This window comes from Cyclopterus lumpus, chromosome 6 (genome assembly GCF_009769545.1).
Source record: "Cyclopterus lumpus isolate fCycLum1 chromosome 6, fCycLum1.pri, whole genome shotgun sequence".
In the NCBI taxonomy this organism is placed as follows: Eukaryota; Metazoa; Chordata; class Actinopteri; order Perciformes; family Cyclopteridae; genus Cyclopterus; species Cyclopterus lumpus.
In genome coordinates, this window is record NC_046971.1 from 20859307 (window position 1) to 20873716 (window position 14410).

The window sequence follows — 14410 nt, forward strand, 5'->3', positions numbered from 1 at the left end:
TGCTACTGATTAATTGCAAGATGAATATATATAAATAAATACGGTGAGAGAGACAGTGGAGAAAACAAAGACTTTTATCTAACCACGAGTCAGGTGTGAAACATATAATGTGTTTATGACTCCGGTTTGATTTTCATATTTTTTTTTTAAATTGGAACCCACAGACCAGAAATTAAGCTAAGCCACATTATGTAAATGCTTCCCCACTTTATGATTAATTACAAGATGAATATATATAAATAAATACAATGAGAGAGACAGTGGAGAAAACAAAGACTCAGACTATATGAGATACCGATTATTAAATCGATATCTGCTGATTTCTCTACATAGAGTCACGTCGTGATTGTCCTCGACATTGTACTAAAGTAATTATAAAATAAATGTTTGAGTACAAAACTGGTCAGCTTGTCAACAAGCAGTGGGAGACAATAGGCTTGTTCTAGATGAGTCAGTTCTGCGCAGATTCAATCGTCGGCGATCGGCGCGCAATGCATGCTGGTTAGATTTGTGCCGACTTGCTTCCGACTTGCTCTGACGTCATGCACACGTGGTCAACGATACTGTCACAAGAGCGAGGTGTATGGAACTAAATCCATGCAATAGTTTTCTTCGTTTGAAAAAAAGATTTGAACCTGAAAATTCAAGTTTTGATGTGGGCAAAGATGTGGGTGTTAATTATAATAATAATAATGTATAAGGTTATTTATTTAGCATCTGTAAATAAATAATGTATAGAGAAATGACAAATATCTTCACATATATGTATTTATATAAATAATGTGTAAATAAATACGACATCCAACAACTACAATATGGGCAATCTTTTGTCCTCAATTCCAAAAATAACAGTTAAATAAATAAAAAGATATCAACATTTAGACCACTGTGAAAAGTAGATTTATTTTATTTTGGAAAATCCCATTTGTGTGACCTCAACAGATTGGAAATGCATTTGGTCCATTTGTGAGATTACATATTAGATATCCTAAACCTTATTTAATATGCCCGTTAAGATTATTAGTTCTGTTAAATGTATTTGCTGGAATGCGGTGAAGTGAACTTCATCTCCAGACACATTTCAACACATTTCAGACACTGAACACATTTTAAGTACCAATCATAGTGATTACATCAATACAATAACATGTTAATGCATTGGAAGAGCAACATGGTTTGTTTCAGCGTATGTCTCACCCTCTCAAAGTCATTCAGGGGGTTCTCTAGGCTACTATTAAATGTAGACACAATCTTCAACTGTTACTGTATGATTCAGTTTTTTGATACTACTGCTGCTACTTCTTGGAACCACTGATACTTCTACTACAACCACTACTAAAACTTCAGCTGCTGAAAACTACTACTCTTGTTAGTATACGACATAAGTAGAGGGATCTCTTCTGCCTCAATTTCATCGGCGATCAAGAATGCAAACGCTATTTCTTCAGCCACAGTTATCAAATATTGGTCTGTAAACTAGACCTAACAACTGTTGTTGTGACTTCCTGAACACTGACCTCCGGTGTGTTCTTTGAAAGCAGCTGAAAACTGTCTGACCTGATCGCAGATTTTTGGCCACGCCCCCTGCAGCGGCCGCCTGCTCTCGTCTGGATTCCTGGCGAGGCGCAGCTCTAACGAACGAGCCTAATATGTCCCTGATTAATGTTGTTGATCAGCAGGTGGCGCTAAAGCACCAAAGAGTCTCATCATCAACCTTCATGAAAGCCTATTACATTACATTACATGTCATTTAGCTGACGCTTTTATCCAAAGTGACTTACAATAAGTGCATTAAACCATAAGTCCAAACTCAGAACAACAATAATCAAGCAAGTACAATTTCTTCAATAAAGTACAAAGTGCCATCAGTAAGAGCCATTTAAGTGCTACCAAAGTAACCCACGAAGAAGAACAGCCTCGTGTCTTCTATCACGTCCTCAGTCAGGATATAAATATGTGTGAACTCCTCGTTGTTCTTCACTTCGTTGAAACACTTTGACCAGTGAAGATGAGCGGAAGAGGCAAAGGAGGAAAAGGACTCGGTAAAGGAGGCGCTAAGCGTCACCGCAAAGTCCTCCGTGATAACATCCAGGGAATCACCAAGCCCGCTATCCGCCGTCTGGCTCGCCGCGGTGGAGTGAAGCGTATCTCCGGTCTGATCTACGAGGAGACCCGCGGAGTGCTGAAGGTCTTCCTGGAGAACGTGATCCGTGATGCCGTCACCTACACCGAGCACGCCAAGAGGAAGACGGTGACCGCCATGGATGTGGTGTATGCTCTGAAGAGACAGGGACGCACTCTCTACGGATTCGGGGGTTAAACTCTGACTAGCATCAAACAACCAAAGGTCCTTTTAAGGGCCACACACTTCTATAAAGAGATGACTTCCTGATCACAACACTGGATGAATTCTCTACATCTTCAAGATATATTTTGCATGAAAGAAACAAGTTAAATTTCCCTTTTCTATTTCAATTCAGTTTATTTTGTATAGCCCAATATTACAAATTTGCCTCAGAGGGCTTTACAATCTGTACACATACGACATCCCTGTCCCAGGACCTCACATCGAATCAGGAAAAACTCCCCAAAAATAACCTTTCACAGGGAAAAAAGGGAAGAAACCTTCAGGAGAGCAACAGAGGAGGATCCCTCTCCCCGGATGGACAGATGCAATAGATGTCATGTGTACAGAATGAACAGCAGGGCTTTGTGTTAAAATATATCCATATTAGCTTAGTTCTACTTTGTTAACGTGGACAATGAAGCGATTATACAGCCAGGGTGGGACTTGGTGCTTCACATGTTTTACTGTAACTGATGTATTTAATGTCTGAACTGAAAATGTCTGAAAATGTGATTAATACTCGATCTTTCCGAATTGTTTATAAATCATGAAATATGTCTATTCAAGACTGGCATTTCCAAGTTGTGTGAGTAATATCAGTATTTTACTTTATTTCAGTTTATTCAACTGGCATTAAACCGTCTCCTAACATTGATTTAATTCATACAGCCACATCCCAAAACAATGCCCTTAGGAGCACCAGATGCTAGTTTTGGACACCGTGATCATTTTGTAGTTGGTATTATATAATAAACCACTATAGATTTAGGATTTCATGGCTTGATTGAGGACAGAGTGGAGCTGCAGAGGAGAGCGAGACTTGCACTTTAAAACATAAGAACCAGGTAGAAGTAGTGCTGCAACAGGTCCAAAGTTCTGAAGTGAACCATTCGGGTTCGTATTATAAAAAAGAAAATATTTTGGATCAAAACTGTTCCTAAAATACCAAATATTGTATCTTCGGTCTCTAGAATCCGAATTGCTGTATATGTGTTATTGAACACATTTCAAATGTAAATGTTAGTCCGTCCTCACCTGAACCTCAGCAGATTACACAATAACTGTTCTTCTGTAATTTAATGGCGGACTACAAACCTTAAAACTGCATAATTTCACGTACTGTACGAGGGTATTGTTCTTATTATAAAGAATATTAATGAAAATTAAATTTCATTTCAAGCTGTCATTTTACGTTTTTATCCCCTGGAAAATAACACTTTTGTTTAATGCCCCGTTGTCAAGTTTATCTTCAACCTCATTTCCCTCCATTCCAACATGAATCAGGGCCGAAATGCACAAATATTTACAATTGTTGTAAATTCAATAATGGCATGAACCTGAGTTTAAAGACCATCTCGAGCTGTTTGATGTGAATATATTATTACTTTATATATTACATTGTATTGGTTTAACCTCCTCTCCCCACTGATGACTTGTCAGTCATCATGTGCTGAACACCTGTTTGCAATTATTGTAAAACTTCCTTTGTCAAAAACTGTTGGTTGACACTTCATTTTCGTTTTCTAATATTCACCACTGATATATGTATCAAATAAATAATGACTATTCATATTAAAAGTAGTCATCAGCTGAGGACACGTTCACGTCAAGCAGCTCTGATAGGAAGTCTGCATCATGAGCCTCGACCATCATCAGTGTGTTTGCTGCTCCCAGAATAACTTCAGTTTATTACAAACTGATCGACCTCAGATGGCTGTTTTTACATCGAGAACCAGAACAAACATGTGGACCAGTTGGAAAACGGGTTTTGGTGGAGATCTGATACATTTAAAATCATTTAAAGAGAGAAATGAGTCGGAAAACCCGCTGATCAGCGCTCTCCACTGCGGTGAGTAGGTGAGGTTTGGAGGCTCCTCAAACTAAATACAGACATCATCGGAGCTCTACATGACTTCAAAATGAAGAGAAACAAGTCCTCTTTCGAGTCCCTTCACCTCCATCCTTCAGTACTTGTTCCACGTGTAGTTTTTAGTCTTTTATCAGTGAAGAGAAAACACAAGTGAGTCGACTTTCAGACTGCTGAGAGGAGTCCCTGGCTGGGTTGAGTCTCCACGGTTCTCATGGAGGGTTTAAGTACCGCCCCCTGCTCGGAGCTCTTCAACAGTCAGTCAGACTCTCGTGTTTCCTGAAGCGCATCAACGGAACGAAATGGCAGAAGTAGCTCCAGCTCCGGCCCCCGCGCCGGCCAAAGCAGCCAAGAAGAAGGTGGTGTCCAAGCCGAAGAAGGCTGGTCCCAGCGTGGCTGAGCTCATCGTCAAAGCTGTGGCCGCATCCAAGGAGCGGAGCGGCGTGTCTGCTGCCGCCGTCAAGAAGTCTCTGACCGCCGGAGGATACGATGTGGAAAAGAACAACTCCCGCGTCAAGACCGCCATCAAGAGCCTGGTGACCAAGGGGACTCTGGTCCAGACCAAGGGGATCGGGGCGTCCGGCTCCTTCAAGATCAGCAAGCAGGCTGTCGACAAACCGGCAAAGAAAGTTCCCGCAGCCAAGAAGCCCGCAGCCAAGAAGCCCGCAGCCAAGAAACCCGCAGCGGCCAAGAAGCCCAAAGCGGCGGCAGCGAAGAAACCTGTTGCCGCAAAGAAGTCGCCGAAGAAGGCCAAGAAACCCGCAGCGGCCAAGAGCCCAAAGAAGGCCGCAAAGAGCCCCAAAAAGCCCACCAAGAGCCCCAAGAAGGTGGCGAGGAAGGCCCCCGTAGCCAAGAAGACCCCCGTCAAGAAGGCTGCCAAGCCCAAAGCCAAGAAGGCAGCACCCAAGAAGAAGTGAGCTGCAGAACAACCAACGCTCCTATAAAAGGCTCTTTTAAGAGCCACCCACACAATCCTTAAGAGCTTTTCCTCTAATTGCAGATATTATTCATATTAACATTGTAAATAGCTGAAGCAAAAGTTGTTTATTTTTAAGGCAAATTGCTCAATCAAATATGAAATGAAGACAAATTATACAACCAACATGATCAGTTTACTACATACATTTGTTAGGCTACTTCAATATAAATGGCACTAAAGACCATCAATAATAGACATTATTTACATTAGCAACTTCTCTCAACATTGGTAAATATTAATTTAATACCCTTGTTCTAGATTTTATATAGACCTGAAGTAATGGTTAAAGTCACACTTACCCACCACCATTCAACAACAATTAAGAGCCGTTCATAGTACATAATAGTTTCAATAATACAAAATAAAACAGAAACATGACATGGTTGGTTGAATGAAAATGCTCATTGTTTATTTATTGTAGATTGATGTGCAAAAATAGCAATATATCCATTTAAAATGACGTCTACCAAAACGGAAGAAGTCTGAATACTTTCTGAAGCCAGTTTATTGAAATCAATATAAAGTTGTTTGTTCCATCTTGTTTATCTGAAGGCCAAAGACTCGCTCAGCCAAGAGCTGCTGTTCTTCCTCCTCTGGATGTTGAAGCCGCTTCAAAACCCTCCAGGAAGGTTACAGACTTTGTTTTAGGGTTTAGTGGAAAGGAGTCCCGTTCTTTTTTGTACTGTTATTGTACTTTGTTGTACAAGTTATGATGATATTAAGCAGTCGTGTATAAGCTAAATTAATGTAGGTTTTTTTAAAAAGTGGGTACATTTTAATACACAATTTATTACATACACATATGTTCATTATAACCATTATCAATGGAATAAAACAAACACATGTGCAGTTATTAGTCCTAGTAATTAATAGTTTTCCAGTTCCACAAAGTGTTTGTCTATATTGAGCACAGTCTAGACATTGGGGATATGTTGTCATTTATTGAAACTATTTCCTATCAAATGCATCAGTGAATTTCATTGAATAATATGTTATATACTTCATTGCATTACAGTATAACATTTCAAATATTTATATGATATTAATATATATTGATATTATATATTTAAACATTCAGAAGGGTCATTTTATCTGCGCATATTTTGCCAGCATCAGGAATTGATCTTTAGAAGTAGTGAGTGGCTCTTAAGAGAGCCGTTGTGGTGTTGGACTCCAACATTTTAGTGGAAAACGATCTCTGAGCCTGGAAAAGAACAAAAAACAGGACATTTAATTTATAGAGTAATGTGAAATAAAGAGGAGATATTTAATAAACAAGATATGTTTAGTATAACAAATATTAATAATGGAATAAATATGCTTCAACACATTCAGCTCATATCACTTAGAGTTCCACAAAGAGCCTTTCTCAGCACATTTGAGACATTGTAGAAATGTCATTTATTGACACTCATATGGTTCATGATAATATAATAACTATCAGTCACATCTGCATTATAAAGACATGCAGCTCAGGTTAATTGGAGACTATGTGAGTGTGGATGTATGTCCGTCTCTATCTGAGCCCTGTGATAAACCGGCCAGGGTGTACACTGCCTTCACCCAATGTCACCTGGGATCGACTGCATCGCCCCCGCGACCCTAAAAGAGGATAAGCAGTTTGGATTATGCAATGAAATGGAAAAAAAGTCCCTGCATCAGGACCAGGACTTGTTAAAAGGTTGTTGGATGTCCTCCAACACCTCCTCTTTTTTATCTCACCACTAAGATGAGCAACATTGATATAGCTATATAAACTCTAGCTATCTTTATCTATTATATACCGGTACCAATACACATGTCTGATCACTATAATTTCTGAACAGTATCACCATCGTGATTTTTCTACATTTAATAAATGTATCTTTAATATGTTTTTGTCTTGATTTAAGAGCATTAATTAGATTTCCTGTTATCTGAGTCTGATTGTTTATGAACATTATTCATTAATTCATGATTACGGTTAAATGTGTATTATATACATGTCATAGTTTCTTTTTCTATAGATTTTAGTTTCTTTGGTTTCAGGCTAATGTATTGCTTTATTAATTAATCCTAATTTGTATATTTTGCATTACTTAGTTCTCTACTTTTGAATTTGAAGAAATCTATAATTCTATATTTTAATATTTCCTATAATTTAATATTAGATGGATTGGATTATTTTATCACAGCTTTTGCAACACTCACACATACTCTGACTCCTCCACATGCCTCACACCAGGCTCACCAAATACATCCGCTCACAAGAACAGTGACTTGTTCCGCGCATGCTCCGCTCAGCAGCCAATCGTGTGCAAGCAACAGCACAGCCTCATTTACATCGAGTTGATATATATTCACCGTCCTGAGCTTCTGGAGATATCTTCCGACACCGAAGAATCCAACAGTCATGCCTGATCCCTCCGTCAAAGCGCCCAAGAAGGGCTCCAAGAAAGCCGTCTCTAAGACCGTCAGCAAGACCGGCAAGAAGAGGAGAAAGTCCAGGAAGGAGAGCTACGCCATCTACGTGTACAAGGTGATGAAGCAGGTCCACCCCGATACCGGCATCTCCTCCAAGGCCATGGGCATCATGAACTGCTTCGTGAGCGACATCTTTGAGCGCATCGCCGGTGAGGCCTCTCGTCTGGCTCACTACAACAAGCGCTCCACCATCACTTCCAGGGAGATCCAGACCGCTGTCCGCCTGCTGCTGCCCGGCGAGCTGGCGAAGCACGCGGTGTCTGAGGGAACCAAGGCCGTGACCAAGTACACCAGCTCCAAGTAAACCTGCTGGAGACCAACACCACAACGGCTCTTTTAAGAGCCACACACTTCTTCTAAAGGTCAATTCCTGATGCTGGCAAAATATGCGCAGATAAAATGAAGATGTCTGATGCTTGATTTTAAATTTATTGCACATAGGAGCTCTTGTTTCCCCTCGTTAGAATTACTATTATTAGTCAATGGGAACTCAAATTCACTTCAATAAAAAGTTATGAGCGTTTTACCCGATTCCTCCAGAATCAGAATACACAAAAGTTGATGTTTCACACTTAATGAAGTTTTCTAATATCCAGCAGTGCTAGCTGTATCAATTAAATGGTTTTTGTGTACACATATTCTGTACCATATTTGTATACCATGGACATGTATTGAACAGTGTGTTTGATCATTAAATAAGATCCAGACTATTTTATATTCAAATTTGGTTCTTGGTAAAACTAGAATTAGTTTTATTAAACTGACTCAAGTTTTAGTTTAAATCAGAAACAGTTTTAACCACAACATATACTCTTCACCTTGAATGTGTTGACCAGTCAATTTAATTTATACAGCAATATCAAATTAATGACTAAAGGGTCTCCAGGTATGATTTAAAATGTAATTTACAATAAAATGTCCCATGATTTGTTGTAATGAGTCTGTATGTATGTGCTGGCTCCACATTGGTGAAACGAGCTCCCCATTGACATCAGGACAGCAGAAAGTCTCTACATCTTCCGTCGCAAACTAAAAACATATTTTCGACTGTACCTTGAATAGGGAAGGTAGAGCCGTAGTAGCACTTAAATGTCTCTTACTGATAGCACTTTGTAGTTTAACTTTATTGAAGAATTTGTACTTGCTTGATTCTTGTTGTTCTGAGTTTGGACTCATGGTTTAATGCACTTATTGTAAGTCGCTTTGGATAAAAGCGTCAGCTAAATGACATGTCATGTAAAAGAGTAGAAATAGGACTCCACCACTAGTTGCATACTTTTGTATGTATGACGATATTTTGTGGCCCCCTAAGTTTAGTGTTCGTTTTTCTCACACGAACGATTTTCATTTGATAGAAGTCCGCGAAACCCCCTCGGGAAAACGTCCGGTCAACACGGAAATACCGCGTTTTTGTTGTGTATCTTTATACAATTTAAACATGTTAAATGAATTAAATAAAAACAGATCTTTACACTTCATACCTTGTGAACAGCGTTTTTTTCACTAGCATAATTCATGCATCATAGCTTCAATGAAACATTTAAAACTATGCTGAATGATAATGTAGGAGATATTTATTTTATGTAGTATTTAGTTATCATATTCTAGAGGTTTGGTTCTTTAGGATTTTGATGTATTTGTGTTGTACATAGTGTTGATATAATTAGACGTTTGTAAAAGAAAGCTTTAAAAAAATTGTTAGAAAGTCAGCTCTTTATACAACTGTGTGGCCATTAAAAGGAAGTTTGGTTGTTTGATGCTAGTCAGAGTTTAAACCCCGAATCCGTAGAGAGTGCGTCCCTGTCTCTTCAGAGCATACACCACATCCATGGCGGTCACCGTCTTCCTCTTGGCGTGCTCGGTGTAGGTGACGGCATCACGGATCACGTTCTCCAGGAAGACCTTCAGCACTCCGCGGGTCTCGTCGTAGATCAGACCGGAGTCATAAGCACATTATATGTTTGACACCTAACTCGTGATAAGATAAAGTTAAACATATGTGAATTCAGTCTAATTTGGAATTGGTCTTTAGAAGAAGTGTGTGGCTCTTAAAAGAGCCGTTGTGGTGTTGGTCTCCAGCAGGTTTACTTGGAGCTGGTGTACTTGGTCACGGCCTTGGTTCCCTCAGACACCGCGTGCTTCGCCAGCTCGCCGGGCAGCAGCAGGCGGACAGCGGTCTGGATCTCCCTGGAAGTGATGGTGGAGCGCTTGTTGTAGTGAGCCAGACGAGAGGCCTCACCGGCGATGCGCTCAAAGATGTCGCTCACGAAGCAGTTCATGATGCCCATGGCCTTGGAGGAGATGCCGGTATCGGGGTGGACCTGCTTCATCACCTTGTACACGTAGATGGCGTAGCTCTCCTTCCTGGACTTTCTCCTCTTCTTGCCGGTCTTGCTGACGGTCTTAGAGACGGCTTTCTTGGAGCCCTTCTTGGGCGCTTTGGCGGTGGGTTCAGGCATGACTGTTGGATTCTTCGGTGTCGGAAGATATCTCCAGAAGCTCAGGACGGTGAATATATATCAACTCGATGTAAATGAGGCTGTGCTGTTGCCCGCACACGATTGGCTGTCTGCTGAGCGTGACTGAGCATGCGCAAAAGACGTACATGTTTCTGGGAGCAGATGTATTTAGTTTTTCAGTGAGTTACTGTATCAATATTAAACCAGTTGAACATGTTATTATTAAGTTAGTATTCGCTCGTGCATTATATTATGAGAAAAAATATGTAAATATTGTATCTACATTATTTTACTCATTTGTATATACGTGTGTACGTGTTTGCTAAATGTACGTGTGACGCCCACCAATGTGTTGTCACATGTGTGTTGATGTGTTTTGATTCGTGTGTAGCTAACATGCGTGTACAGTGCGCACACTTTACAGAGTGTGATAACTGACTGACGTGCCCTTTCCATGGGTGTAGTGGACATTTGGGTTTGTATCCACCAGGGGGCGCGGTGAGCGTTATTTTATTGTGGACCAGGTTTTACGACAGGAGAAGTGATTTGCGGACTTGAGACTGTCCTCATGCTGCTGAGCGAGGCTAAATGAACGTTTAAAAAAAAAAAAAAAAAAGGGGTGTGGTTTGCTCGGTCCTCTCATGATAAATGATACATCCTGAGAAACATTCAAGCATTCTTATCTTATTTTATCGTTGACGTGTAAACATCGTCCATTTCTCCCACTTCTCATTTCCTAATTTTTCCATCAGATTTTAATATAAAGTTGATATGTTTCTATATTTCTTTGAGCTCCTATTATGGTTCTAATTATCCCATTTCCCCAAGTTAATTTTGTATCCTTATTTCTCTGTCAAAAAAGTCCCTTACTTGTATTTGAAGTGGTCCTGGTTATTCAGTGAATATTTATCTTTCAGCTCCTGGAAACTCACGACACGTCCATCTTTAATAACTGTGCATATTGCTGTTATTCCATATGGAATCCATTGTTTAAACCTCTGATCGAGAGTACCTGGAATAAAATGTCTATCACAGGTATCACAGAAGCCTGAGCTCTTATTCTAAATCATATTTTCGTACCAATTTGAACCACATCTCTAATGTAAATCGAGTGACAGCGTCCACCTGTTCAATTAAATCGTTTGCTATATTTCTGTCTCCAATAAGGCTTTGAATTTCCCTTCCTTCTACAAATCGTTTGAGGTTTCTCCATTTTGCTTCATAATCGTTACACAGTATAAATTACTGGTCTGATTTGAGCTGCATGGAAATATGCCCTAAAGTTTGGTAATAACATGTCTCCTTTATTTTTCCCAGTATTTCATATTTGATATATCTTGGCCTTTTGCCGTTCCATATAAACCTTGCAATGATTTTATCCCAGGCTCTGAAGTATTTCAAGGCTCTCAATTGGTAGTGATTGAAAGAAATAGAGTTTAGTCTTGGAAGCATGGGCGTTTGTATTCCAAGAAACGGGGGGCTAAGCCCCAAGGGGAGTGTCACTCTTGTGAATGTGTGCACGCGTAGCGCGCAGCACATTTTTCTTGGGGCCCGGATATCCATTGTTTCCGACAGTTCATAGATTTGTTCAATCAGAGTGTGATTTTGCTCTGTAGTTTTGCTTCATTCAGTATATGAGAACACAAGAGACAGAATGTCAGGGTCATAGTGACATTTTTATGCTCATTTTGACACTATCACTGAGATAAAGATGAACTAGTTCAGTGTCAAATATACCATTCAATGGAAACAAATATAATAATAATCTATATTAATGCAAAGAATAGAGAGATGTTCTTGTATTTCGAATTTGCTCGTTCACACTCGCTCACTTGAGACAGTTTCTAACTTACCTTTCATTTGGCTCAAGTAAAGCTAAATGTAAGCAGGTAACACTCGTTAACAACTACCGACAGCCACATGCTGTAACTACCTGGACTTACAGGTCGAGACCCTAGATATGCTGCTATAGGTTTATAGGCTGCTGGGGGATGTTTTAGGATACACTGAGCACCTATCTCCTCTTCTCTCTCTCCTTATGGATGAATTTACATCTCTCCATTGCACCTTATTAACTCTGCTTCCTCCCCGGAGTCGTTGTGACTTCACGTCTCATAGGGTCCATTGGACCTGGAGGTGTCTGATGCCTGGTGAGCCGGCCTCCTGCCTTGGCCCTGCTGATCGCCCCACCCCCCCTCCTCTCTACTTTCTTCTGTTTCATTGATTGGAGTTTGATTCATACATTGTCATATTCATGTAATGTGTTTATGTAACTCTGTAAATGCTGTTCATTCTGTACACATGACATCTATTGCATCTGTCCATCCGGGGAGAGGGATCCTCCTCTGTTGCTCTCCTGAAGGTTTCTTCCCTTTTTCCCCTGTGAAAGGTTTTTTTCTATTTCTTGGGAGTTTTTCCTGACCCAATGTGAGGTCCTGGGACAGGGATGTTGTATGTGTACAGATTGTAAAGCCATCTGAGGCAAATTTGTAATTTGTGATAGTGGGCAGGTAACACTGAATGTAAGCAGGTAACACTCGTTAACAACTACCGACAGCCACATTCTGTAACTACCTGGACTTACAGGTCACTTCGTGCATCATTTACTTTGAGGTAACCTCATTGGCTGTAATCCTGGATGTCATTGACGAGAGACGTTACTTGGCAGAGTGAGAGAGTCAGCGCAGCAGCCTCCCCAAGGTCCTAGTGCCCGGGGATTATATCGTTAAGTATGATGATGGGCTTTTGGATTGTAATTTGAAGGGGGAGAAAACATACAAACCAGAACGCACGCACATATGTAGCATGTTAGAGTCCATGTCAGACACAATAGTTTAATTTAATAACATAAAAAAACTTTTAAAGCCAATAATGCCAAATTATTTGGGGGGGCTGAAGATCATTTTTTTGGGGGGGGGGCTTAGGCCTAACGACGCCCCTGCTTGGAAGTATGCTCATTTTTATAATATCTATCCGTGAACTGAAATCTGGTGGGAGAACAGCCCATCTCTCCATATCACTCTTAATGTCCTGATCTACTTTAGTATAATTGACTTTATATAGATCCTCAATACTTTTTGTTATAGTTACCCCGAGGTATGTCATTCTTTTAGAACTCCAATTTAAAATAAGTGTTTGTTGTATAGTTGCGGATGGTTTGAATTTATAGAGAAGACGCTGGACGTATCAAGTTGGTTGATTAATATAGACAGGCGTTTGTCAGGGTCGTCTAGGTAACAGATAATGTCATCTACAAAAAGCCTAATGTACTTATGTGTGTAAAGGTGAGTAGCTTGATTTGCTACGTCATCAATGCTACGTTCATCAAGAGTTTCATTTCTGGTTCCATGAACATTTCGGTCCTAATATTTTGCTATTGTGAATAACTGTTAAAATGTTACTGATGCAACTAAATGCTACTTAGATGTGTAGCAGTTATTGTTATTTTATTTTGGTTAACTGAGCCAACAGACCATATAATAGTAAGTAGACTAAGTGTTGACATTGGGAAGGAGACAAAATGTGTGATTGTATTATTTTTTAAAGTCTTTTCCCTTTTTGAGATACAGTATAATAATGCATCACTGATGTCAATTACATTTGTTTTGAATATTGGAAATAAATTGGGATTCTGCTGAGCGAGGCTAAATGAACGGGAGTGAAGTTGCCCTGTCCCATTTGTTTGTCCTGTTTGCAGGAACTATAATCTGTTGTTAGCAGATGTGGATTGTATAGCGATCCTGGCATGTATACAGTGTTAACCCGAATATAATAATGGAGGAATAAGACAACATGGGGCATCACTTTAGTTTCAGTGGAACTCTGTAATCCAAAAGTAAAACTTTATTGTCACGTCAACTTGTCAACTTGTCAACTTGTCAACTTCAGCACCTCTAATTGGCTGTTCTATTTGTACATCAAACAGTAACTGAATTTGATGGACAATACGAAATGACAATATGTCAATACAAAAATATAATATAATTGAGAACACATTTCCTTGTGTATGTTAACACCCCCACTTCTCACACTGTTATCTTCAAAACAAACAAAAACATCATAACAAGGTTTTGTCCCTTTTCATCATTTACATTTTCCTACACATGGTTAATCCCCAAACATAAACTTTTCAAACTTATTCAACTTAAACTTTGTTGCAGGTTTTGTCATCACGTTGGCAACCATCTGGTCTGCTGGGCAATAGTTCAAACTTATTCTCCCACCTTTCACAGTTGACCATATGAAATGATACTTGATGTCAACATTTTTACACCTCTGTCTTCTTACAGGGTTCT

At 39.8% G+C, this 14410-nt stretch overlaps 4 protein-coding genes across 4 annotated transcripts; 3 read left to right on the forward strand and 1 right to left on the reverse strand.

The window, feature by feature from the left end:
* The first annotated feature begins 1965 nt into the window (after positions 1-1965).
* Positions 1966-2398, forward strand: LOC117732650 (histone H4). Its single transcript, XM_034535717.1, has one exon. It carries the CDS (start codon positions 2009-2011, stop codon positions 2318-2320), a length of 312 nt encoding a protein of 103 aa, XP_034391608.1. The 5' UTR covers positions 1966-2008; the 3' UTR covers positions 2321-2398.
* Positions 2399-4451: 2053 nt separating this feature from the next.
* Positions 4452-5318, forward strand: LOC117732150 (histone H1-like). Its single transcript, XM_034534885.1, has one exon. It carries the CDS (start codon positions 4517-4519, stop codon positions 5129-5131), a length of 615 nt encoding a protein of 204 aa, XP_034390776.1. The 5' UTR covers positions 4452-4516; the 3' UTR covers positions 5132-5318.
* A 2228-nt stretch (positions 5319-7546) lies between these two features.
* LOC117732158 (histone H2B-like) lies at positions 7547-8371 on the forward strand. Its single transcript, XM_034534893.1, has one exon. It carries the CDS (start codon positions 7586-7588, stop codon positions 7958-7960), a length of 375 nt encoding a protein of 124 aa, XP_034390784.1. The 5' UTR covers positions 7547-7585; the 3' UTR covers positions 7961-8371.
* Positions 8372-9702: 1331 nt separating this feature from the next.
* Positions 9703-10150, reverse strand: LOC117732160 (histone H2B). Its single transcript, XM_034534895.1, has one exon. The coding sequence runs from the start codon at positions 10113-10115 to the stop codon at positions 9741-9743; it is 375 nt and encodes a 124-aa protein (XP_034390786.1). The 5' UTR covers positions 10116-10150; the 3' UTR covers positions 9703-9740.
* Between the last annotated feature and the right edge of the window lie 4260 nt (positions 10151-14410).

Excerpts from the sequence above, each read along its gene's own strand:
- LOC117732650 (XM_034535717.1), top strand. The coding sequence starts at position 2,009 with ATGAGCGGAAGAGGCAAAGGAGGAAAAGGACTCGGTAAAGGAGGCGCT.
- LOC117732150 (XM_034534885.1), top strand. The coding sequence starts at position 4,517 with ATGGCAGAAGTAGCTCCAGCTCCGGCCCCCGCGCCGGCCAAAGCAGCC.
- LOC117732158 (XM_034534893.1), top strand. The coding sequence starts at position 7,586 with ATGCCTGATCCCTCCGTCAAAGCGCCCAAGAAGGGCTCCAAGAAAGCC.
- LOC117732160 (XM_034534895.1), bottom strand. The coding sequence starts at position 10,115 with ATGCCTGAACCCACCGCCAAAGCGCCCAAGAAGGGCTCCAAGAAAGCC.